The sequence below is a fragment of the Fusarium sambucinum genome, chromosome I (assembly GCF_050947815.1).
Source record: "Fusarium sambucinum isolate potato_lamoka chromosome I, whole genome shotgun sequence".
Taxonomy (NCBI): Eukaryota; Fungi; Ascomycota; class Sordariomycetes; order Hypocreales; family Nectriaceae; genus Fusarium; species Fusarium sambucinum.
Window position 1 is genome coordinate 3,535,524 of NC_139294.1, and position 24,751 is coordinate 3,560,274.

Consider the following 24,751-nt stretch of genomic DNA (forward strand, 5'->3'; position numbering starts at 1 on the left):
ACTTCATTTCCGATACGAAACAAAAAGAAGTCAATATAATATAGTTACTTACATATGGAGATGCAAGTCCTGAGGCAGGATTGACAGCATTTGCTGCAAGGGCAGAGACTATTACTGCTCCTGTAAAGTAGATGTAACTGAGATGCCTATTTCACCCCAAAATGATCAAATAATTGATCACACATCAAACGTATACTTTCTCAGCAGTACTTATCAAGTTGCCGTTTTTGAAGCAAACACCCAACACTACACACAGACTAGATATGCAAACTCGGGGCACCCAAGACTTTTCCCCGGAACAAACGTACTATGTAATTTGACTTGGGAGTCTTGGAACTCGATCCATGTCACCCCAACCTTTCCCCCGGGCGTTCCGCCCTGTCGGGTTGCTAGATTAGATTCCGAAGGGCTGGCTCGGTTGGCGACACCGGTTACTCTACCGATACTGTTTGCTTCCTCCAATGCTTGGCTGGGCAGCATGTATGTACAATCCTACAACACGCCGCTTTGAAGCAGCTGCATATTTTCATGTTGCCTTCATTACCTTCACAGTTTGATACGTGACATGGCTACTTATTAGACCCCTCATACAAGCGAGGGGTAGTGTCCTAAGGGTATGTAACGGTTTGTTTTTTCGGTTCGGCTCGCTTCATTTTGATCCAACACCTCACTTTTATATCATTCCGGTTGACTTAGTTACCGGTATAACCCATGATGGAAGTTTTCGTTGATTATATTAGATGCGCTGGCTTGTGGTTAACATTATTCGCGCTGTACAGCAACTTGATTAGGAACTAGATAATATATAGGGTATTTGGTGTCCAACTGATGTGGAGCAAGCAATGTTCATGATGTGATTGTTGCAATTGTTTTTGACTGCTTTTAAAACTGAATAAACCATGGGAAACCACTTCAATTAACTCTAAGGAGATAGATGAATGAGGTTTGCAAAAACATTTAGGACACATGTTGATCTCATCTTTGCTTATGAGTTCCATGTATTTATCCCAGCTGTAGAGAATTTGAGTTTGTATACTACATCACAATCATTTTGACGGGATGATAGATATAATCTCAAGAAGACAAATCAGAATCAGTTCAGAAACAATAGCGGCTGGCAATTCCTCCTCATGATTTTGTCAGCATCTCGGCCAACAAGACAGTGGGTGAAAGATGCCATGTATTTCATTCACCATTTGACACCATGTGACTTGAGCAGTCCAGCCAAAGATTCCATACACGAGCAACAATTGCTATAAAACAGCGCATGCATAAGGTTGAGGCCCATGGCCAAGACAGTATCTTATGAAGACCTGATCTCAATATATGAATAATACCAGGCAGCCCAGATTAAATTGAACCCCTCACTCATGGTGTCATGATGGAAATCTGTACACACCCCACTAACCGCTATAGGAAAGAAGCTCTGCACCTTCTGTTTGTTGCCTTAACACGTTTAGGAAGCTGCGTTCGACCCCAGAGAACAAAGATCCATTGGCCGACGTGACCCAAAAACGTCAAACAGCAGCCACGCATGTCTCCTCTCAACTCAATCTCACCGTCTCTTGTTCTTCAAAGGTTGCCTTCCCTGAGAACAGCAGCTTTGAGACAATCTCCGTTAACACGACGGTCAATTCCTCACTTCACAAACTCTTTCAACCGCCAGAGCCTTCATAGATTTTCCACCTCCATTGTCGCCATGAACTCGAACGAGCTGGTCCACTACCTCGCCGACAAGCCTCCTTCGGTCGTCAGGCTCGAGATTGAGAAGCACTTTGAGGTTTTGAACGATAAGCAGAGACGTTATGCTCATTTTATCAGCAAGTACGTTTTGTTTTTGTGCTACGGCCTTGTATAAGTCGTCGTTGAGCTTGGCCAACCTGAAATGAGGGGCAACTCATGCTTGCTTATGAGAGAGGGGTCGTGCGGCTAACACATCATCATAGAGCTGCTTTCGCCGGCACCAGGATTGTTCTTCGACAGATCTCCCCAGAGTCCGAGCCTATCTTTGACTTGATCCTGTCTCTGCACAAGTCTGCCAATGGCGACTGGAATGCACTGGCCAAGAAGGCCGGCGTTGACGAGGAAGAGGCCACCCGCTTCCTCGAGTATGCCGCCATGTTCCTCGGCAACAATGGCAACTACAAGAGCTTTGGTGACTCCAAGTTTATTCCTCGCTGCTCCGAGAAGACTGTTGCTGCCCTGGCTGCCACTTCTCCCGAAGCCAACAAGTTTTACGAAGCCGCGAAGGGTGGCATCTTCAGTTCCGACAACCCTGCCATGATGCACCTGGGCTACCCAGATGATGGCCACATGACTACTTACTATCCAGATTCTTCCCACATCACCAAGGATGATATTAAGGCCGTCTCTGACTGGATGGAGTCCAAGGGTCTTCTCCCCGAAAACAACCGTCTTCGAAAGACCTCTGAGGGCAACTTTGAGATTTTGATCGCCTCGGCTGTCAAAGAAATACCTAGCAAGGGAGGTGATATTGGCAAGCAGACCGAGTTCACTGTGGAAGACGGATCTCTCAAGGGAAAGACTATCAAGCTAGTCTACGGCGATTACGCAGAGGAGATGAAGAACATCACCGCCTTCATCAATGGCGCCGCCGAGAACGCCGAGAACGACACCCAGAAGAAGATGCACGAGGCTTACAGCAAGTCTTTTGAGTCCGGTTCTCTGGAGGATTTCAAAGACAGCCAAAGATACTGGATCAAGGACAAGGGTCCTATGATTGAGTCCAACATTGGTTTCATTGAGACTTACCGAGACCCTGCTGGTATCCGAGGAGAGTGGGAAGGTTTTGCCTCCAGTAAGTTGACCAGTAGAATATACCGCTGTGTACGAATTTGCTGACAGTTGTGTAGTGGTCAACCGTAAGAACCATTCGTACTATCTACCCGGTGTCTTACTAACCAGCCGTTAGTTGAGCGAACTCGTGCTTTTGGTGAGCTTGTGGAAAAGGCACCCAAGCTTATTCCCCTTTTGCCTTGGGGCTCTGAGTTTGAGAAGGACAAGTTTTTGTCTCCTGACTTTACCTCTCTTGAGGTTATGACCTTTGCTGGTAAGTGGTAACGGCCGCTACCTTATTATATATGACTGGCGATGCTAACATTGAATAAAGGCTCCGGTATTCCTGCTGGTATCAACATGTGGGTTTTGCATCATATATCAGGGAGACGTCGATTGCTAACGACTTGCAGCCCCAACTACGATGATATCCGTCAGACCGAGGGTTTCAAGAACGTGTCGCTTGGAAATGTTCTGAGTGCCAAGGCGCCTGATGAGAAAATTCCTTTTATTCGTGATGAGGATCTTGAGGTGTACAAGAAGCAGCGCGATGCTTCTTTTGAGGTCCAGGTCGGTCTTCACGAGCTTACCGGTATGTAACAGATTCCAACATGCCATTTAACCACCGTCACTCATGCGCAATAGGCCACGGTTGCGGTAAGCTTCTCCAGGAGACATCACCAGGTACCTTCAACTTTGACAAGGAGAACCCCCCTGTCAGCCCTGTTGACAACAAGCCCATCGCAACTTGGTACAAGCCTGGTCAGACATGGGGCTCGGTGTTCGGTAGCATAGCTGCCTCGTACGAGGAATGCCGTGCCGAACTTGTTGCCATGCACCTGAGCTGCGAATTCCCCGTCCTCAAGATCTTTGGCTTTGGTGATGGTTCTGAAGACATCAACGGTGAGGCTGGCGACGTCTTGTTCGCCTCCTATTTGTCCATGGCCCGAGCTGGACTGGCTTCACTTGAGATGTGGGACCCCAAGAGCCAAAAATGGGGACAGGCTCACAGCCAGGCCCGCTTCTCTATTCTCAAGTGCTTCCTCGAGGCCGAGGACGATTTCTGCAAGCTTGACTACAAGCAGGACGACCTTTCTGACTTGACTATCAAGCTTGATCGCTCTAAGATTCTCACGGCTGGTCGAGATGGTAAGAACTCTCGCCCCTGAATATGTGAACAAGCTAACAAGTGTACCAGCCGTTGCCAAGTATCTCCAGAAGCTTCACATCTACAAGTCGACTGCTGATGTCAAGACTGGTACCGATTTCTACGTCCACATGACAACTGTTGACCCCGACTTCTGGGGCAAGAAGGTTCGCGACATTGTTCTCAAGAACAAGCAGCCTCGCAAGGTCTTTGTCCAGGCCAATACATCGTTGGATGAGCCATCTGGAAAGGTTTCCATCAAGCACTACGAAGCCTCGTTGACTGGCATGGTCCAGAGTTGGGTGGATCGCGGCTTGTAAAGTCAACAAGCATCACAAAGACGATGACCATCTTGGACATGTAAGCTGTACATTAGAAGAAGCAGGTAAAAATAGATAAGATGATTGATGCCATTATCAAGACCTAAACCGGATCTACCCAAATCAGTTAACATGTCAACGGTACAATCCACGCACAATTATTGAAACTTTTTTTATGATTCGTAAAACAATGTCCATTTTTGACGAGTTCAGACCGGGAAAGACCATGATCGCTCACACCAGTTGCTTTTCTTTTCACCCAGGGAGATGGGACATCCGAGTGAAGTTCATCATCATCGGCCTCTCACCGGAAGCCTCTAGAATTTTGTATGCTCGTTTGTTTTTGACTGTAAAACCTGATTACAGATGCCAAAATGTGACCGATGCCCGTCGACTTTCAAATGCAATTGGCCAAACCAGCCCATTTCGGAGACCCTTGCCGTTCTACAACCCTTTGTATCGCAACCCCGGTACTCCCATCACCCCGGCACACAAGATTGCACAATTACCAGGCCATCTCGTGGGGCTTGTCTCCCTTCCTCAAGCTGAAAGAGCTGGAGAGGTAAGAGGCAAGCATGTCGACCTTCTTGATGTTGGCAATCAGAGCCTTGTCGATGGCCTTCTGGTCGGCGGCGCGGCTGCTGTTGACCTCCTTCTTCTGTAATCGAAAGTCAGTAATCTGGTCCCTATCCACACGTCTTGCACACAAGGGTTGTTGTGTCATACCTGGGGCTTCTCTCCCTGCTTGAAGAAAGCCTCCTCACCAGCCTTCTCCTTGGCCTTCTCGGCGGTGAAGTACTTGGGCTGAGAAATCTCCTCAATCTTGCTCTCGTCGAGGCCAGAGATATCGACCTTGTAAGAGGTGGCGATGACGTATCGGGAGTTGACTCGTCGCAGAGGGACACCGTTGATCTTGAAGGGACCGGTGACCAAGAGGACGCCCTGGTCGAGGGACTTCAGGAGGATGACACGCTTGCCACGGAAGCGGCCAGCGAGGAGGATGAGGACGGTACCGGGCTGGAGAGACTTGCGAGGAGTCCAAGATCGGACAGCCTTGCGAACCTATGATTTTCCACTTGTTAGCGGGCTGATTCTTGGTAATGCTGAACAATGCAGCAGGCAGTTGCTGTATGTATGTTTGTGTGTGTATTCATATATGTGGTCGTCAATCGATTTGTCGCAATTCTGTGTGTTGGTTTGTGCGTTTCGTCTCGAAGCCTCTCGAAATTTTCGAAGGCTTTGGCCGTCCCATGATGCTGCTGTCTTCTTCTGAGGCGATACTACCGAAGCCACTGCTCTTTTCTTTTTCACAGAAAAAGAGTGATAGTGTAGTGCCAGGCATGTTGCTTTCCTCCTTGCGCTTTGGGCGTCGAACTGCCTGTCGTGGACCGACCAAAACTCGATATCTCTCGATCCGCGTTCCATATTCCCGACCGAACCGCAATGTCCAGAACACTTGTGCAACTGCCTGCAAACGCATCACAATCATCACCAGCTTACCTTCTTGTTCTCGGCATCATCATCAGCGGGGTACCACTTCTTAGCCTTCTCCGAAGAGGCAGGGACCTCTCGGGTCGACTTTCCGAAGGTCTTGCTCGTGGGCGCCGACATGTTGACTCTCCTGGCTGGTTGACTTGGGGTTAGATGGTGAAGGAAAGGAAGACACTTGGTGTTGATGAGGTGCGCCCGAAATGTTGGATTTCTTTGTGGAAGCCGCTAGAGTTTGTGGGAAAATTGAACCCAATCAAAATTCGCGTCTCCGCTTTTCCTTCGCTCCTGCCCTGATGGCGATTAGTTTCAGGGCAGGAGCGGATCACATGATTCCGAAAAGTTCGCAAGCCCTAATTTCGAACGCACCTTCTCGGCAAACTTCTCTAAATCGATCTATCGCGACACGGACGGTGACAGGTCGAGGCTGATATTTTGACAAAACACTCGTCGACGCACTTCGCACACCACTTCGAAGCTATTCAAGATGGTGAGTACGAGCATTCCACGCCCTTGTTGTTACGGTAAACGTCGACTGCGTGTTGTCGACGTTTCGTGCGGCTACAGAGTCCTTTCGAGCATTCCTTCCATCGACCAAACGTACACATACACAATCCACGAGCGTCATTACACAACTCAATCCGAGTCTCGGCCATGATTTCGATAGCACAATTCACGCAAGAAAACAATACGGGTTGGACAAATCGCTGACAGGTTGTAGTCGTCGGGCAAGGTTAAGGCTGGAGAGCTCTGGAACAAGTCCAAGGATGATTTGACAAAGCAGCTCGGTGAGCTCAAGACTGAGCTCGGTCAGCTCCGCATTCAGAAGGTCGCTTCTTCCGGCTCCAAGCTGAACAGAATGTGAGCATATTCCCATCTCTGCGATTTTGTTGCAGAAGCAGGAGACCGCCAAAAAGTTGTGCCCCACTAACGCAATTTCGAATAGCCACGATATCCGCAAGTCGATCGCTCGTGTCCTGACCGTCATCAACGCCAAGCAAAGGGCTCAGCTCCGTCTGTTCTACAAGAACAAGAAGTACGCTCCCCTCGACCTCCGTGCCAAGCAGACCCGTGCCATCCGCCGCCGCCTATCACCCGATGAGAAGTCCCGCGTGCTCGAGAAGACCAAGAAGCGCACTGTCCACTTCCCTCAGCGCAAGTTCGCCATCAAGGTACGATAAACAAATGCTGTGCAAGGAATTTCAAGTTTCTCTTCCACAGCAATATCCACGCCTCAAGATCAACCTACTAACAATTCACCCAGGCTTAAGTTAAAAATGCTGGTAGTTCTTGGCGTGTGACGGACACTGGGTAGAAGGGAAACGGGGTATGGAGGGCGTCGCGTGCTTTTTCTTTGACAAAACTTCGAAATCTGCATCGCATGGCTCAGGGAATCTCGGTCTGACTTGTACTTATTTCCCGGTTTGGGCCTCGATCTGGGACGGGATATGTCCACAATGGGCTGCCCGTAGGCAGTCTTAAAAAAACAAAAATGAGGTCATGATCAACAAGTCCTTGTAAGATATGCGAGAGGAGTGACTGTGATGTCTCGAATACATATCATAGGTGACCTGCCATTGAGTTGCACAGCGTTCTCGGGTGCACTTTCCAATCGAACAACAGCTAAAAAAAGCTTTGGTGCCTTACGAACCAGCAAGGCTAAACTTGTAATTGCCATGACCATAAGAGACAGTTGATATTATGTGACCCCTAAGACCCTTAATCCAATGTCATTGTATCCACTCTTTAATTGAACGAGAAAACATACCAAAAGACCCTGTTACCATGCCAAAATCCTTCCTCACGGCTCGGTCTTTTTCGGTTGGTTTGTTAGGGTGCCTCAGATCGGTTCAAACGGAATCACCCCACCGTAACCCCAACGGCATCCTTCCATCAACGGGCAAAAGCGATGTTATAAAACTTGGCCGAGCCATTTACGACAGTTCTCATCGGTTTTCCTCTTTCCAAGCAGCGCTCTGAACCTTGGCTCATTTATCGGTTTCGTCTCTTACTCACAGGCTTCCCTCTGAAATGGCTCAACGTGGATCTTCTCACCATCAATCCTATCGGCCTTTAAAAAGGGACCCCGCAACGGCGACAGAGTTCGATCCGATTTTGTACGGAATTGTATTCAGCTTTGGGTGGCCTGACGGCTGGGCTGGCTCGTCGTTCATATATACTCTGAAGAGGGAGGATGACAACTCAGTACCTGTCACAATAGGTCCAACCAGCTTCCATGCGGGTGCTCTCGAGCCAGAGTTCGTTCGTTCTCTGGCGTTCAATACCAACGACAAGGCTCTCCGACTAGATGGAACAGAACGACTAAAGTCAGTACGAGCCCTGGATATGGTAAAGATCACTTATTATGAATTGTCATACCACGACGGTCACACGGCATCGACTCTCAAGCTACATCAACCAGTTGAAACACGCCTTTGTGGTTAAGACTATGTTCGGGCCCAACAAAGACCACTCTGTGTCCATTATTCTTCCTGTGTCATGATGGCATCGGGTATCTATCTACCTTTATCTGGATCATACGCTCTTCTCATATGTTTCGTGCCGCTCATCCGGGGCAGCTTGTTCCAAGAACGCCGGCTTTCGTTGCAGAACCCTGACAACCAAACTCAAGATAACCCCAAACGCCAATGCCAATCTCGAAACGCCCAAAAAAACACGATTTTATCGCCGTCCGCGACTTGTATTTCCCGGTCGCCCATCTTCAATCCACCACGGCAAGACGATGTCAGGAGCTTTTGCTGCTCTTGCGACTACCATCTGGAAGATGTGTTTGAAGATGCCGACGAAGTTGGTCCAAGCGATGGAAATCCTTTCCGCAATGCTCGCATACATGGCTACCACGGACGTTATGCGTGCGGCGATGTTTAGAAAGATTAGATGATTCACCAAAGCGCTTCCCACAAATTTCGCACATCAACGGCTTCTCACCGGTGTGCGTGCGCATATGCATGGCTTGACAAGATGTTAGCATGAGATGCTGAGCTAAAAATTAACAAACTTACTGAGGGCACTCTGCTGCTTGAAGCGCGCTCCACAGCCCTCGTGTTCACACTTCCATGGCTTCTCGCCTGAATGAGTACGCATGTGCTGCTCGAGCGATTGTTTTGCGGAAAGCATTATGCCACAGATATCGCACTTTACTGGCTTGTCTGGGTACCACTGTCAGCATATGATTCAGGACTGGTTCTAGATTTCGGTCTAGGGGGTGTAACTTACACCCGGTGTGAGTCTGCATATGTCGCTCCAGTTTGCTCTTCTGCGAGAATGGGCCGGGCCTTATGCAACCATACCACGTACAACAGAATCCATATTCGCCCTTCTTCAAGTTCTTTACATGCTCGCTTTTGCAGTGATCCTGAAGTTCCTTGTTGCCCCCAAATGTTTTGGAGCAGAGAATACCATCTTCGCAGAGCCACTTGCAGGTGAAGTCAGTCTCTCCACTCATGGACTGGTTGTCGGCCAGTTCGGTCTTTGGTGTGGGGGAGTGGGAAGACATAGAAAAAGCTGCATTTTGGTTCAAGGCCGGGCCGCTGTGGCTACTGTTAAGGTTTCCATCATGATGGTTCAAATCATCAGTGAAACTGTGGCCGAGATCATGGGCAAACCCAAAATTTTGCCCGATCGCCGAACCAATATCAAAAGAAACGTCCCGACTTGGCTCGTCTGGGCTGAGGATGGCGCTGACCATGGGCTCTGGCTCGGCTGAAGGTGTCGTGACAGACACAGAAGCTGGAGTAGTGGAAACTGTGGTTCCAACGCAATGCGAATCATTGCAAGGAATCGCAGCCTCCTGGCACGAAGCATCCAAGCATGGCTCGAGATCGGCGCATGTTGGTTCAAAGCAGCATGCGGCATGAGAGAAGTCGAGATCGGCGCAGGAGGTATCGAAGCAGCAGTCTGTATCATCTCCGTCGCCACATTGGCTCCAGCACTTGTTATCACCACATGCAGAAGTGCAATCAGCGGATGCAGCTTCATTACAGCCATTATGCGCCGGCCATGACATCGGCATACAATTAGCAATGGTGGCTTGGCTCATCATGTTGGCCCAAGAAGGAGCAGCTTGTGGCCATCGGTTATAGGGACTTGACGGTGCGAACACACCGCCGTGATGTTGAAGATCGCCAAACGATGGGTGGTGACCATTCAAGAATGGCATGTGGAAGTTGTGGTGCAAATTCTCGTTAACAGTCTGGAGGGCCGCTGCGGGTTCGATATGCTGTAAGTTTTGGCCATGGAGGAAATGGGGCGAGTGCAAGTGAATATTGGATGGCTGGTGATAATCCATCTGGTGTTGATGTTGATGTTGGTGATGCTGCAACTGCTCGGACTGTCTCCGCCGCTTTTGCCTATGCGCCGAAGCTCTAGTTGCGGCAGCAGACATCTTTACAGGAGAGGCAGAGATGTTTGACTGCGAGCGAGTCTTTGTCCTAGAAGGGCGAGCGATATTTGGCTGTTCATTTCTATGGGAGGCTTTATCGGTGCCGGCTTTTAGATCGAGGCCAATCTCGAGAACGTTTTTAGCGGCAGAAGTTTTGCCATAGTGGTCAAAACAGCGTTGATCGAGACAAGCGTTCTCGGTATTGTTGCAGGTTCCAAGGGAATCGAGCCCATGGGTCAGGCATGTATCGTGGCCAAGCATAGAATCAAAGCCATAGTCGACTTTTTCAAGGTCGAAAGAAGTTGGCTGGTGGTAATGGGCAGCAAAGGCTGTCGTGTGCGAGTGGTCCATGGTTTCATGGAAAGCTAGAAATGACAAGAGCAATCGCTCGTTCCGATGAAGAGGATCACTTTTGTTGTTTCTCGACGCACAGGTAAAGGCTTGTGAATGAAATCTATGGCCAAGATGTTCATCAGAGTCATTTGGATGGATAAATGGATGGTCACAGCAAAATACCCGAGCGGGCTGTTATGTTGCCAATGACCCGCGCCTCAGAGGATCGATGAGAATGAGAACCCGGATGGCCAGGCGGCTCAAGAACCGGGCATGGGCATCCAAGGTGGAGGGCACTAAAGGCACTCTGTAAACTTCAGTGGATCATGGCACGTTTTAGCGGGGCTGGTCCCCTAGATATTATCACGCGCCGCCAATCAGAAGTTATCGAATGGGCGCGCGAATATCTCTGGGCATATGTTTTATGGTTGCTGGCTCATAGCCTACCGAGTCACAGGATAGAATCGGCTGGGTTTTCTGTTGATTTTGCAGTAATTTTACGCACTAACAAGAACAAATATCCAGGTTTTCGGAGGGTAAGAGAAGACCAATGATTCTTTCACAGAAACCAAGTATCCTGGAGGGGAGTGGTGTTTGTGTGAGTAAGCGTAGGATGTTTGTTTCGATCAGTATTTATCCTTGGTGTTTTTTATTCATTTTGACCGATACAGAAGAAGAAGAGTATGAGCTTCTCAGGTGAATCACTTGGTCTTCACTATGAGGGGTATATCCAAGTCCCACCTCTCTGGCTACATGTCCGTCTACATGAGTTCAGTAACCGTAATGGCCCTCTCTGTTCCTGCATCACATACATATCTCCAGTCAACCCACTTTCACCGCTCTAATATTTTCTACAATGTCCCTCGGCCTGGTCTTCCGGCTGGAGCCCAGATAATAAGGTCCGTAACCTCGCTCTTTGATTTGCAGCAGATCAATAACCCCAGATGGCCTCTATTTGGTCAAAGCTCCGTTCCTGCATATTATTCTCAAACGTTTTACCAGTAGTTCCTCTCTCATGACTTTCATGTGTCGCTCAGTCCACCTCCTGCTTTTTTCTAAATTTTCATGTCTTGTAGATCTTTGGCATCCGTATAAAACTCATGTTATCACCTCTGACGTATACTGGCGGACATAGGTAGCTTCCCATGTACCGTAACAAATTTGAGAGTATAAAAATCAGAGAACAGATGTACCTAGACTGTGTAGAGTAAGCTCGACTGTAGTGACAGAATGCACATACGTTGGGAAAGTTGATAACTGAATCTATTAGAGTTTAGTTACCCTGCATTGTCACATGTCTATTAGTTTTCCTTGTCAAGCCATCGCTCACAGCACTCCAAGCTATTGTAGCAGAACTGGCTGGCAATACTGTCGTAGGCAGATATTACAGCTCGAAGTCTCTAAATACCACATAGCTCTCTCTCGTAGACAAATTTAACCATCACGACTAATACCCTGTAGAAACAGTACGCTTGTAAAGACATGTTGAAAAACCAATTAGATCATCAGTTGTATACCCTCCACTTTTATCTCAACCACCACAAAACAATGGGGTAAGTGGGCATGGGTAGCTAGCTGTACTTCAATGGATGGCTATTGGGGAAACCGTTTGTAAGTTGTAATTTATAGGATGGATTTTTATGAGATGTTAAGGATTTTGTATACATAAACATGTTTTAGTAAACACTCAACCATAGCCTGTTCATTCATCAATGATCTTAAATTACACGAATCGCTATCCGAATGACGTTGCTCACATGAGCCTCTGAGGCGCAGCGCTCTCTCATATGAGATAGGACATGATTTTGAATGTAAATAACCTCAACAATACAAGTTGACATATTGTATTAGATAAAGATTACATTGTGCTTGGATTCGACAAGATCACCTTCCAGGCTTCCAACACCACCAAGTAGGTAAGCACCTTAAAAGCAACCCTCGAGGTCCTCCTTCCGCCCCAGGAAGCTCCAAAAGTCCAGCCCCTCAACCTGACCTTGGAGCTTGGCACGACGAAACTCCAACTTCCAACTATCGCCGCCACGCAACACTATCTTTGACTTATTTTTAACACGACTACTTCAGAGCATATCGCCGCCAAGTCAACAATATCATCACTCAAACACCAATACCGCTTTGTCTACACAGTATATCAGACGACACTGAACAAAGAAGCTCACATCCACTGCACCGCGTCACAAAGTAGTCATGGGTAACATTTGTGGTAAGACAGAGCCCGAGGCTTTCTCGCAGCCCGGCCGTGTCTTGGGTACCGCGCCGCCTCCGACTTCCGGTACAGCGCCGGTCCCGAAACAAGTCGGCGGCCCTCCAAGAACCTTGGGAGGTGGATCAGCCGTTGCCGCTCAAGGTCCAGACGACCCAGAGGATGCGCGAAGGAAAGCTGCCGAAGCCGCCGAGGTCAGTAACCCAGAGAAAAACGACAATAACTTACCGTAAACTGACATGAAAACACAGGCTCGCGCCAAGGCTGCATCGAAGCCGGGTGGAAAGTTGCAGACACAGCTAGCAGCGCAAAAGAAACAGACTCGCTCAGAGACACTGAAAGGCGCTAGTCAAGAGCAGCTTCGAGCGCGTGAAGCAGATCAAGCAACAGAAGCCCGAAATTGGGCATGAGAAGGGTTTCGATCTCGGATTGACGCAGGACATGTTTCTGGACGGAAAGCAAGACAAGTCCATGCAACTTGGTACAGTGGCATGTCCATCTTGATTTCATGCATGGTTTGGGCCAAGATACTGTTGGTATATACCACTCGCAGGATGGCTCGTGGTCAGCGTCGTTTTTATTGTCGTTGAGTTGTTATTCAAAGTCACAGCGTTTTATCTTTCGTTTTAAACACTACCAATTATAGAGAAGAGTTCACACAACAGATACATTTCAGCTCGCACGCATACCTGCAACAATGGCGGCAAGACTGAGTAATAACCAAATTCCCTATAGAGGGTCTCTCTAACGCCGTCATTAACTCCTGTAATTGTGTACATTCCCCCCCTATCAGATTACCACTTCCTCATCAACTCCGTGGCTCAACAGTTTAGCCCTGCCTAAACAAGAGTGGCAGAATAACATACGTTTGCTTGGGGAAAAAAACAGGTGCCAAGCACTATTAAGTGATCGTGTACCGTCCACTGGCAGGTGCTCGACTATCGGCATCTACAGCAGCAATTGTTCCCTCCCGCAGCAAGCGTGTGAGTTCGGTAAGGGCGGAACTGACGACAACTTCGGTATCACCTTCAATAAGAATATACAACTTGGGCTCAGCTCCAGCAGGCGCCTCCTTGCCAGCCGGATAGAAGTTGCCCTTTGTTGTGATCGATGTACCTGTAGCTTCCAGAATCTTCGCCACGTTGGTTCTGTTGGTGACAGCCCACCTGGCCTTTTGAGGGAAATCGTTGATCTCCAAAGTGGCGTGGAAAGCACCAGCATCTGGGCCCTTGTTGTCAATGGGCTGGCCAGCACGAAGTTGACCGGCCTTTCCAAGTCGACTGTTGATGGCACTGACAGCAGAACTGACCTTGTCCAATGGGTCCTTAGCCTTGTCCTTTACCACACCACTGGTCTTGACTGGTGGCATGGACTTCGCATCTGCGTCTTCGGTCTTTGCTGACTCACGAGCCAGCACACCAGATGCTGCAGCCCGGATTGCGTCCAGCGCCTTCTCTGCCTTTTCGTCCTCTTCCTCCTTCTTGTCCTCGGTTACCTCCTCTTCCTCGCCCTCGGCCTTGTGGACCTTGCGCTCACGCAGGCGAGCCGCCTCTCGTTCCTGATCGAGACGGTCGAGACCCTTGCCGCCGAAACCTGACGTGTCTTTAGCCTTTCCAGACTTGACCTTTTCTCTATGAGCTTTCCTCATCTCGTTGAGCCTATCAGGCACGGGCTGCCCACTCTGTTCAAGAGCCTTAGCAATGCCTGGTGCACAATTCTCTTGTTCAGGCGTAACAAAAGTGACAGCAACACCAGTGTTACCAGCACGACCAGTTCGACCTGCACGATGCACGTAATCTTCCAAATGGTTAGGAGCATCGTAGTTGATAACAAGCTTGAGCTGCTTGACATCAAGACCACGGGCTGCTACCGAAGTGGCAATCAAGATAGGTACAACACCCTTCTTGAAATCCGAAATAGTGGAATCACGGTCGATCTGGTCCTTGCCTCCATGGATTGACATACAGGGATAGCCCTTCATCATCAGCTCTTTGAGCAAGTCATCCGCCTTCTCTTGTCGCTCGACAAAGATCAAGGTACGAGCATCTTCATCGCGGTCATAGAGTTCTCCTAGAAGTTCAAGAACACGGTGAAACTTGGACGGCTCGTCTCGGACTTCGACGATTTGTTCAATCTCCTTTGCCACGACACTGCGCCCACCGACGGTGACCTCAATGGGATTCTTAAGCACCTTCTTGGTCAGCGAATCGATGATACGAGGCATAGTGGCTGAGAAGAGGATTGTTTGCCTGTCAGGTCGCATGTTTGCAAAGATCTTCATGACCTGGGGTTCGAAACCCATGTCAAACATTCGATCGGCTTCATCAAGCACAACATACGTAACTCTCTTTAAGTTGGTGACCCGACCTTGGTTCGCCGCTAAGAGATCAATCATACGACCTGGCGTGCATACAACAATCTCTGCACCACGCTTGAGCTCTGCAATCTGTTCTCGAATAGGCGCTCCACCATAAGCACAGACAGCGCGAAGACCCATCATCTTGAGGAAAGGTTTGCAGTCTCGATGGATCTGAACGGCAAGCTCTCGAGTAGGGGTCATGATCAACCCAATTGGACCATCTGTATCCTTGAGAGGGGCCTGATCCTTGATATGTCGGAACATGGGAAGCAGGAAAGCAACTGTCTTTCCAGAACCAGTTTTGGCAACACCAATAACATCACGACCAGACATTAGAGCTGGGAGTGCCTGCATCTGAATGGGAGTGGGCTTTTCGTAACCCAAGTTGTCAACGACATCCAGTGTTTGGCGTGTGAGACCGCATTGAGCCCACTTCTGAACAGGCTTGGGAACGTCTTTTCCATTGACCTTTATACCATCCAGTTCCAGGCGAAGGTCAGCCACCTCAGCCTCCGTAAGAAGACTCAACTCGGCTGGCTCATGCCAAAAGTTCTTGCGGATAGGCTCAATCTCGATCTTGCTATAATCAATTGTCGGGATATCCTTCTTCTTCCGCTTTGCTGATATGGCCAACAGAGCGCTTGCATCGCCTTCATCCTTCTTATTGAAGTCATATTCATCATCACTGAAGTAGGCCTCAGGCTCCTGGACTTTTTGTGTTGTTGATGTTTTGGTGGGTTGTCTCACATCAGTATGCTTTAGATCGGCCATGAAAGCATCCAAAGGATCAACATCGTCTTCTTCGTCGACTTCCATCTGAGTGGCAGGTTCGGATTGGGCAGCGTCGTCGTTCGTTGTCACATCACCGTTTGTCTGCACGTCCGTGGGTTTGGTATCTTCCTCGCCTGTATCCATCTGGTTCTCGGCCTGCAAACGCCGCTCATGAGCTGCACGGGCAGCAGCAGCGGCCTCTTCCTCGTTCTCGGCAAAGTTATCACCATCGGACTCGTCATCATCCTGGTCAGCGTATGGAGTGTCATCAGCCTCAATAGGAAGGGCGGGAAGTTTAGTAAGCTTCCGCTTGGTAGTGTCTTCCTCGTCAAGGTCGAGCTTTCGCTTAGCGGTAAGCTTCTCGGTCTCTGCATTGGTTCTTACGAAGCCGAAGCCACTTGCTTTTGTTCTGTTCGCAGGAAGAGCGGATGCTAGAACAGATGTGTCAATTGAGTTTAAGTGAATGATGGAAGATTTGGACGTACCGGTGGTGGCTTGTTTGACCGGGACGGAAATCTTTTCAGGCTGTCCCTCCAGGGAGCCAAGTGCAGGTTTGGAAGCGTCGTGCGCCCGGGAAGCTGCCGACTTCTTGGCGATGGCCTTGGGATCAAACTTGCCAGAGTAGGGGGCAGCGGGTAATTCGACAGCGGGCGTCGCAGCAGGTGAAGCAGCAGCAGAAAGCGAAGGGGAAACCGTTTTGGACGACGCTCCACTTGCTTTCTTGTCCATTTCAGCAAGGAGATTTCTTGTCTGACTGGGGTTTACCTCTTTTTGTTTCTGACTTGCACTCTCCTTCTTCTTCTTCCATGCTTCAAGCTTGGCCAGTCGTTCGGCCTTCTTGTCGACATCAGCTTGTCCGCCCTCAACTTTGGGAGTTTGTACCTGTAATCCATCAGCAATGCACTCGAAACCAAGGAGCGTGTTTCGAACCTGACTAGCACCTCCGTTGCCGCTGTCACCGAGTGGCGTCTTCTGATTTCTGCCGTCATCACGGTTGCTGCGAGCAGGAGAGTCAGTCGTACCCTCACGGCGCCCAGAGACACGGCTGCGGGAATCATCTCGCCTTCTCACATCCCGGTCATTCTCTCGGCTGCGGTTTCGTCGTCGGTCGGTCATGGGCGACCGAATGCGATCATCAAAGCGGTCTCGTGATCTTCGGCGATCTCGTTCTCGATTGTCTCTTCGTCCACCTCGGTAATGGTTGTCATCTCGTCGATCTAGGGAACGGTCTCTTCGACGGTAGTTATCTCTATCTCGTGCGCGGTCACGGTCACGGTCGCGATTTCGGGGCTGTTGATGGAGAAGCTCGTCAGAATAAAGCCGATTAGTATGATTGTGCTGCCTTCTTACATCTGGACTGCGAGATCTGGTACGCCGACGATGGTCCCTTCCATCGTTGCGACGATCCCTATCCCGGCGATCATCGTTGCGGAAACGACGGGGACTGTGGGTGCTGCCTGCAGGACTTGGTGAGCGCGAGTCTCTCGGTCGAGCCATTGTTGGTGGTCTCGTAGGCTCAGCAGGACACTTCGTTGGTGAGTAGTACTTTTGAACGGAGACCGAAGCCTTTGCAATAATGCGCGATAGCGCGTGGTCGCTTGTCGCTGGCGCAAATATATGTGATGTCGGTATGCCTCTCTTGACGGTGTATTTGAGATACCGAGTGCTGTTTTCCACCTCGAAATGATAAACAAATAGCTACACAATGGAGGGGCGGGTGATTTGTACGATGCTTGAAGCTTTATTAGTTGGAAAGCATGGAGATGAGATGATGGTTTCAAGGCTTCCGAGTTTTACCCACCAGACAGTTGATAATTAAGGTATCCACAATTTAGAAACTGGGAGCCGCGCTAAGCCGAAACGGATTCCAGGTCGTACCTGCCTCGGTTTCGATTTACCAACGACCTTAGTCGTGTTGCGTCAATCTCAACTCTATCATCATCGCATTTCATCTTATAAAAGCTCAAAATGGCTGGCTTGGTAGGATACGCAAGCAGCGACGAAGAAGAGGATATCCGGGAAGTCACTCCTCCTCAACCGAAAAAAAATGTATATTTGTAATTGTCCATTCTCCATGAATACCTACTTATTCTCGTCAGGAACTCACGACCATTACCCAAGATGCAGGCGTTGAATCACGGATTGAAGAGGTAGAGAAGAAGCCTACTGTATCAGGTAAGCATGTTTTTCACACTTATCGATTCATATGATACGTCCTCTTAGACAATGAATCTTATCTCACCATCAACAAGTAGAGCCTAAACCCAAGGGCCCTGATGCAGTTGCTATCGAAGCTGCCCAACAAAATGCAGTGCCACTAGGACCGTCTTTACCGCCCATGGAGGAGGCCGTCATGGATGACCAAGATCCAACATATAGACCAGCCTCACCATACTCAGCAAATCGTGCTCTTCTTCGCAACCTCACATTGCCGTCAGCACCTAACATGGATATCCCACCATCACCACCAGGCTCACCACCACCTGGAGCCAACAAGAAATTCGAGCAATTCCTTGAGCTAAAAAAGAAGGGGACTCATTTTAACGCCAAGCTGGAGCAGTCTTCCGCGCTGAAGAACCCAAGCCTGATGGATAAACTGATGAGATTTGTCGAAATCGATGAACGTCATCAGTATTCTACCACACTGCCAACCGACCTCTGGAATCCTACAGCCTTCCCGGAATGGGCTTCTAAGGATAAATTACGGAAGACTAATGATAAAGTAACCAAACAGAAGGACACGGAGAGAGCAAGTGGTACAAGAACAGCCGTTGATTTTGTCTCTTCAACAAGTATAGGGGCCCACGACACAACAATCAAGGGCGGACTCTCGAAAGGTGAAAAGAGGAAAAGTGGATGGAATTAGAGACGAGTTTACCAACACACATCGACTTCTTGCGCTCACAAAGTTCGAATGAAGAGCTACTATTGCACTTGACGGAATAAAGAAATCGGAATTTCACATCAGGGTACAGGGTATAAATGGTGGCCCGCATCAAAGGTATCATTATAATCGACTGCGCCTCTGGTCAAACCACTACCTAGCTTTATATTAATCGACCGGACGGCTTTGATCATTCTCTCCTGCCTCAGCACACTTGGTAGGCGATCCAAAGATCAACAGTGCTTTGCAACTAATCCTTTTTGCACTTCACATCATACCCGATGCTCTTCTTCAGGATGGCACCAATGTCGATATCGACGGTCTGGTTTGAGCTTCCCAACGCTGCGGCGAAATATGTGAGATTTTCGCCGTGGTTCATGACCGACTTGCCCAACAGCTTGAAGGGAAGAATGCCTGTCTTGCAGTAGGGCTCCTCCTGAACGGCGTTCAGAACCAAGCTTTGGTTCATGTTGGCGGTGATGTTGACAACATTGTCGCCTGGCTTAAGGAGTAAGTTTGGAATTGTGAGAGTGCCAACTTCTACGTCTCCGACGAAATTTGTAAAGGTGACGTTTCCCTGAAATCTTGGTGAGCTTCAGACCTGGAAAGATGTGCGGGTGACTTACGTTGTCAAGGGTGAAGACAGAAGCGTTTGGAATGACGGTGGTACCGTTGAAGTTGGGCTCATCCGTACCATCACCGAAGCCAATGTGTCCTTCGGTGACCTCGGTACCAGCAAAGTGGTTAAGTCCCTTGAGCTCAACTGTCTTCTTAAAGGTGACACCATACTTGCGCGTGAGACCACTTGGCTTGACCTTTGTCTTGCCATTGACAGTGACACGCAGCGTTTCGTTGTTGTGGAACCAGATGTTGAATCGAGTAAACTCCTCCATGTCGGCGATTTTAACATGTTGGGTAACGTTGACGACCTGGTGTTTGTTGCTGTTGGTCTCGGGCATGTCCACTGTCGCAAACGGCACATGTGCTGGCCAGTCTTCGAGATACATTTCGGCCTCAAATGGATCAACTGATGCATGAATCTTGCCGTCGGTGGTAATGGAAGAATCGATCTTCATGACATACGCACCCTCCTCGGTTTCGAGGATTTGAACGCTTTCGATTTCGAGCTCAGCCTCATTGATTTTGCTCTGAGCAATCTTGGGGACAGCAACAAAAATTCTAAAGCGCAATGTCAGCTCGATGGCAGTTACCTGAGACAACACACGCTTGGACTTACATCACAGGAACCACAATGACGGTAATGATGCAGAGGATGATGAGATACACCCACCAGAAGCGCTTGCAGTGTCTCGCGCAGGTACGCTTCTTGGTCTTAGGAACCCCATTCTCGGTCTGGGTCACGTCGTTCTTCTCCGACATGTTTAATTACTAATATCGTTCAAGGCTCAGCCCTTGAACAGACAAGAAGAAAGAAAAAGGAAGAGGAATATGGAATGAGTTTCTGACAGGAAGTCAGGAACAAGGTAGTGGAAGTGACGGAAGTAGATCAACCTTCAACATGCGACAAAACAAAAAAGAATGAAACGAGAGCACGCCCCAATATAAGTACTAGTCGCACCGGACATTAAGATCGGTCGACCAGGCATTTAGATACAAACCTTAGGGCCAAACAAGAAGGCACTTAATGGCACCCGTAATGAATCTGCATCTGTGCCATACTGTTGTCTAGGGGTGCCAGGGTGGGTCAGATAAAAACCAAGACAATTGACACTGGGGACACTAGACTGACACATTTATTTAGCATCTGGTTATTGGCTGGCAAGCTCCTCTTGCTCGTTCCTTTCTGTCGACAAGGTTTGATGTGTCGGTTTTATCTGACCAACTGTACGGCTGTACCGCAATAATGCAGCCATCCCTACCATCCAATCCTGGTAGGACTAGATCGCCATGATCCGAGTCCCTTTGCATCTTTCGGCGGGCATTGACTGCCATAATAGGCAAGTGGCCGATGAATGGATACGGCGCTATTCCCCAGATTTGCCCCGCATGGCTTCAGGTAAGGGTTGCCAGAGGCAAGTGTTACCTCCCACGCCTCCATACAACGAGGTTTTGATTCCTATAATTCCTACTCAGTTTGTTCCTCGGCAGCTTGTGAATCATTGCGATCTGTTCGACGTCGCAGGATTGTCGATACGCAACGGACGATGCCCGGCACGCCCATCTACAACAGTCTAGCTGAGGCACTATCTCTCAAACAAGATCCCTCGATAAACCTTGCTCCTGTTCTGATTCAACAAAGCTTATCCATGGAATTGTTTTTGAATATTTGCACGTGAAGCGAGAGCCCTTGGAGCATGATGGTTAATGGGGCTGGGTTTGCACAGAGAATGAATATGGAAATTTAAATTTACAAACAGGATCCACGGGACCTGTTCATTCCCGCAACGTCCATTCAAATTGTCTGGTGGCGATTGACGCTTTATGAATCACCGAGACTTCCGTCAAAAGCCCGAGTTTCTGGATCATCGACAATCTCTGTCAACCACTATAAACAATAACTAACACAAAACAGCAGTACTGACTGAGACAGCGGGCCGAAAAGAAGGAAAGGCACAGATAACTTGCACGCGACAAGACAGAAGAGAGAGAAAAATCTGCTATTTAAAGCCGTCCAACCACAACACATGGACTTTGCCAAGCCAGTAGTAACAGGCGGCGATCAGCCCGGCTGGGCAGTGGACACAGACTGCCTAGTCAGGTAAAAGATGGAATTTTCGACCAACAAGAAGCCATCATTAAGGGCTGCAATTATGCCAATTGATGTCTGCGATGTCTAGTCGTGTCAAGCAGCGCACCTCTTTCTACGGTAATTGCTACCAACGATTTAGAGTTACGCAAGTGGCTTGCTTTGACAGCCAACCATTCTTGTTTCATTAACAAAGATGGACATGACACGCCACGTTAGAAAGTGCCATTTAAGTCCGGGAGTGGCTCGCAGCTCGTTAGCCTACCATACATGCGTACGGTACGTGGTAGGGGATCAACATCTCGAAAACCCAAATACAAGAGGGGTTCACATTCAGCTAATAATTCATGTTCATGTGATCTCTGGGAGGGCCGGTTGCGACACACCATCTCGGCCTGGACATCCACTGATGGTATGGTCGACTTTCAGGTTCTTGAAGTCTGGCCTGGATATGACCGGGAGGATTGTTTGATTCGGCTAGGACAGCCACCACCCCTGTCCCTGTCCCTGTCCCTGCATAGTCCACCCACCTACACAGTACACTGGCTGGTCGGCTGACGGGGGCGCAATTATCGTTCTTGATCAGCGACGACATGAACTGTCACTTGTTCTTCACTGAACGAAACCTGTATAGTATTCTCGGGAACTGCATGTGAAGGAGGGCAACCCAGAGGCACACAATTAAATAAGGTTTGTTTCTATTCTCGATGATACGTGCTCGGTCAATATCCAGAAATCCTATACAGACTACGCCGCAACGATGCCTTCGATACCTTTAGGGCACGAGTGATCTGAATTACGTCTTAAAATTGCAGAAAACCATCTGTGCGGTGCTATATCATGCCGCAGGTTTCTTATCTGCTACTCAATTTCGAATTATTACGAACAATTTCTGTTTCTCCTGTTTGACCCTGCAGTATCAAGCAGTGGCAACGACGTTACACTTCGTATAATGGCACCCTACGACCAACAAATGCTGGTGACATTCAATTAGGAAAAGGAACAAGGGCCCCAGTTGACAGGGCGGGGAAGCGTGCCGAGGATGCGTTTGGCATATGAAGATGTCGCAGCTGACATTCTTCACAGCTTAGACTTTGTCCACAAGCCTTGACGATCCAGCCCAGAATCTCCATCGTAGATATCGCGTTCCACCTGTCGAGCATTCACCTACCGAGTCAGTTAGACGAGGCAGTGGGGTCTGGGGAAAAGCTGGGGAAAACTTACGAATCTAGGGCCAAGTTCCGATATGTTCTTGGCACCGAGCAGACGCATACATGTTGCTGTTTCCGCCTCGAGAACTATGTTTTGCACGTGTTAGTCCAGCCAAGACTCCGAGTCTAGGGATATCGGGGCCATGATTTCCACTTACTCTCAAGTGTTCGCTCGACACCAGCTTGGCCACCAGCACCAAGCCCGAAAAGCGCAGCACGTCCAATACCAACGCCGCTGGCGCCCAGGCACAACGCCTTTACAACGTCTGTTCCTCGCTTAATGCCTCCGTCGATCCATATTTGAACTTTGCTCAGAACCTCGGGGCAGTACTTGCGGATCTCGAGCAATGTATGCATGGCTGGGGGAGCTGTGTCGGCAGCGCGGCCACCATGGTTGGACAGGATGATAGCCTTCACCTGGGGAGCATACTTGGCCGCTAGGTAAGCATCTTCATGGGTTTGAAGACCCTTCAGTACGATGGGCAGATCGGTATGAGCCGCCAGCCATGGAAGGGTCGTCTTCCACGTCAAGTCAGCAGCAGTACCAAAGAACAGCTGCTGACCAACACCTCCAGCGCCGGGCTTGGTCTCGCCACTGGCAGGGCTTGGCTCAGAGTAGTCAAAATTTTGCTTCTCATCTAATTCACGCTTTCCTGGAACAGGCGCATCCAGCGTCAAGCAAATAAACTTGTAATAGTCTCGCATGGAGTTGATGCGTTTAAGCATAGCCTCACTCTTGTCTCGCTGATTCTGAACATAGAGTTGCCACCCAAAGGTTTGGCCTGGCTTCGCGCCCTCGATGATTTGCTCAGGAGTCATGGAGGCATTGTTAGATACGATTTGCATGGCGCCAAACCTCGCGCATGCTTTGGCGATGCCTTGCTCGCCGTCAGGATGAGCCAGCCGAGCCATTGCGGCTGGAGATACGAAGATTGGCAGTCCGACTTTATTACCGATTAACGTTGTTGAGGTGTCGCAAGCTGTGCAGTCGACAAAGACGCGTGGTCGAATGAGAATATTCTTGAAAACCTGGTTGTTGTAGCTCTTTGAGAACAGATCATCTGCAGCAGAGAAATAGTACGCCCATGCCTTTTTAGAAATGCGCTTCGTTGCTTCTTGCTCGATCTCATCAAGATTCATGAGCGATGCCAATGGTGGAGCTTGGTCTTCTGATTGTGTGGCATCCTTTTCGCCGGTTGATTGAGATTGTGAGAGTGTTTCGGGGTTGACTTCGCCGAGAACGTGTTCGGGCTTGAGGTTCTCCTCGAGGGTGCCAGGCGGGTGAACGGGATCATATTCGTCGGTGGCATCCTTTCCAGCAAGCTTCAAGATGATCTTCTTACCGCCTGGGTGAGATGGTAGAAACTCGGTCACGTCGTAGACCTTTCCGTAGAGGATGACCCAACAGCTCTCTGGAGTGTTGTGCTTGGCCACTATCGCGAGAATCGCATGTCAGTCAATTGCGCCTTCTGGAAACATGGACGTGGTGAGAATCCAATTGAGGACGCTCATACCTTCAGCCGCGTCAAAGACCTTGGCCATTCTGGGATATATGATTGATTTGTATGAGAGATGGATAGTATACGGGAGTATATCGAAATAATAGATAGCGAGGAAAAGGTTTGTGAAAAAGAAAGATGAAAGAACTGAAAATGTTGGTTGGATATCGAAGCCAACTTCGGCAGATCTACAGAATCAGTAGACACCAATTATCTTATCCCACTCCAATATGGATTGGGGGTTCCTTTGGGGGGTGGTCTATACGCTTGTTTGTTATGATAGGTAAGAAGAGCGAAAACGGACAGGGCTCATGCGAAAGGAACCACGAATAAACAGGAGAAGATCAATTGGGTTCTATCATGAGAAGTCGGGTGAAGTTTACAATACAAGTTCTTTCTTCAATGCTCGTGCATCATGGATGAGAAAGTGAATTATCTTGTTCATTATTGGATCGGACTGGATACCGATCATGACCGCCGACCTTTGCCGAAAACGGGGGTTCCTCCATCATGACAGACTGCGCCACATAGAGCGCCACACGATAGCCACAACCATTGAGGTCTTTCACGCTAAGAAATTTGGCAGTTACGACATTGAGAAGGCACTTTCCGA

At 48.9% G+C, this 24,751-nt stretch overlaps 9 protein-coding genes across 9 annotated transcripts; 4 read left to right on the top strand and 5 right to left on the bottom strand.

Annotated features, from left to right (window-relative positions):
• Window positions 1–1,699: 1,699 nt before the first annotated feature.
• Window positions 1,700–4,263, top strand: FSST1_003873 (dipeptidyl-peptidase III; the record flags this gene model as incomplete). The annotated part of the gene is made up of 8 exons (XM_083229993.1): window positions 1,700–1,824; window positions 1,947–2,818; window positions 2,874–2,882; window positions 2,933–3,070; window positions 3,131–3,158; window positions 3,210–3,388; window positions 3,442–3,945; window positions 3,995–4,263. The coding sequence occupies 8 exons, from the start codon at window positions 1,700–1,702 to the stop codon at window positions 4,261–4,263; spliced, it is 2,124 nt and encodes a 707-aa protein (XP_083087303.1).
• A 505-nt stretch (window positions 4,264–4,768) lies between these two features.
• Window positions 4,769–5,874, bottom strand: FSST1_003874 (60S ribosomal protein eL6; the record flags this gene model as incomplete). The annotated part of the gene is made up of 3 exons (XM_083229994.1): window positions 4,769–4,921; window positions 4,990–5,325; window positions 5,764–5,874. The coding sequence occupies 3 exons, from the start codon at window positions 5,872–5,874 to the stop codon at window positions 4,769–4,771; spliced, it is 600 nt and encodes a 199-aa protein (XP_083087304.1).
• Window positions 5,875–6,238: 364 nt separating this feature from the next.
• FSST1_003875 (60S ribosomal protein uL29) lies at window positions 6,239–6,932 on the top strand (the record flags this gene model as incomplete). Its single annotated transcript, XM_083229995.1, has 3 exons — window positions 6,239–6,241; window positions 6,473–6,612; window positions 6,698–6,932. 3 exons carry the CDS (start codon window positions 6,239–6,241, stop codon window positions 6,930–6,932), a joined length of 378 nt encoding a protein of 125 aa, XP_083087305.1.
• Window positions 6,933–8,497: 1,565 nt separating this feature from the next.
• On the bottom strand, window positions 8,498–10,504 carry FSST1_003876 (uncharacterized protein; the record flags this gene model as incomplete). The annotated part of the gene is made up of 3 exons (XM_083229996.1): window positions 8,498–8,724; window positions 8,775–8,921; window positions 8,989–10,504. 3 exons carry the CDS (start codon window positions 10,502–10,504, stop codon window positions 8,498–8,500), a joined length of 1,890 nt encoding a protein of 629 aa, XP_083087306.1.
• A 2,187-nt stretch (window positions 10,505–12,691) lies between these two features.
• On the top strand, window positions 12,692–13,117 carry FSST1_003877 (uncharacterized protein; the record flags this gene model as incomplete). The annotated part of the gene is made up of 2 exons (XM_083229997.1): window positions 12,692–12,901; window positions 12,959–13,117. The coding sequence occupies 2 exons, from the start codon at window positions 12,692–12,694 to the stop codon at window positions 13,115–13,117; spliced, it is 369 nt and encodes a 122-aa protein (XP_083087307.1).
• A 491-nt stretch (window positions 13,118–13,608) lies between these two features.
• Window positions 13,609–17,334, bottom strand: FSST1_003878 (uncharacterized protein; the record flags this gene model as incomplete). Its single annotated transcript, XM_083229998.1, has 2 exons — window positions 13,609–17,127; window positions 17,188–17,334. The coding sequence occupies 2 exons, from the start codon at window positions 17,332–17,334 to the stop codon at window positions 13,609–13,611; spliced, it is 3,666 nt and encodes a 1,221-aa protein (XP_083087308.1).
• Window positions 17,335–17,805: 471 nt separating this feature from the next.
• FSST1_003879 (HCNGP-like protein-domain-containing protein) lies at window positions 17,806–18,703 on the top strand (the record flags this gene model as incomplete). Its single annotated transcript, XM_083229999.1, has 3 exons — window positions 17,806–17,886; window positions 17,937–18,012; window positions 18,093–18,703. The coding sequence occupies 3 exons, from the start codon at window positions 17,806–17,808 to the stop codon at window positions 18,701–18,703; spliced, it is 768 nt and encodes a 255-aa protein (XP_083087309.1).
• Window positions 18,704–18,971: 268 nt separating this feature from the next.
• On the bottom strand, window positions 18,972–20,101 carry FSST1_003880 (DUF3712 domain-containing protein; the record flags this gene model as incomplete). Its single annotated transcript, XM_083230000.1, has 3 exons — window positions 18,972–19,298; window positions 19,348–19,900; window positions 19,959–20,101. 3 exons carry the CDS (start codon window positions 20,099–20,101, stop codon window positions 18,972–18,974), a joined length of 1,023 nt encoding a protein of 340 aa, XP_083087310.1.
• Window positions 20,102–22,508: 2,407 nt separating this feature from the next.
• FSST1_003881 (FMN-dependent dehydrogenase-domain-containing protein) lies at window positions 22,509–24,181 on the bottom strand (the record flags this gene model as incomplete). The annotated part of the gene is made up of 4 exons (XM_083230002.1): window positions 22,509–22,595; window positions 22,653–22,726; window positions 22,798–24,072; window positions 24,154–24,181. 4 exons carry the CDS (start codon window positions 24,179–24,181, stop codon window positions 22,509–22,511), a joined length of 1,464 nt encoding a protein of 487 aa, XP_083087311.1.
• Window positions 24,182–24,751: the final 570 nt, after the last annotated feature.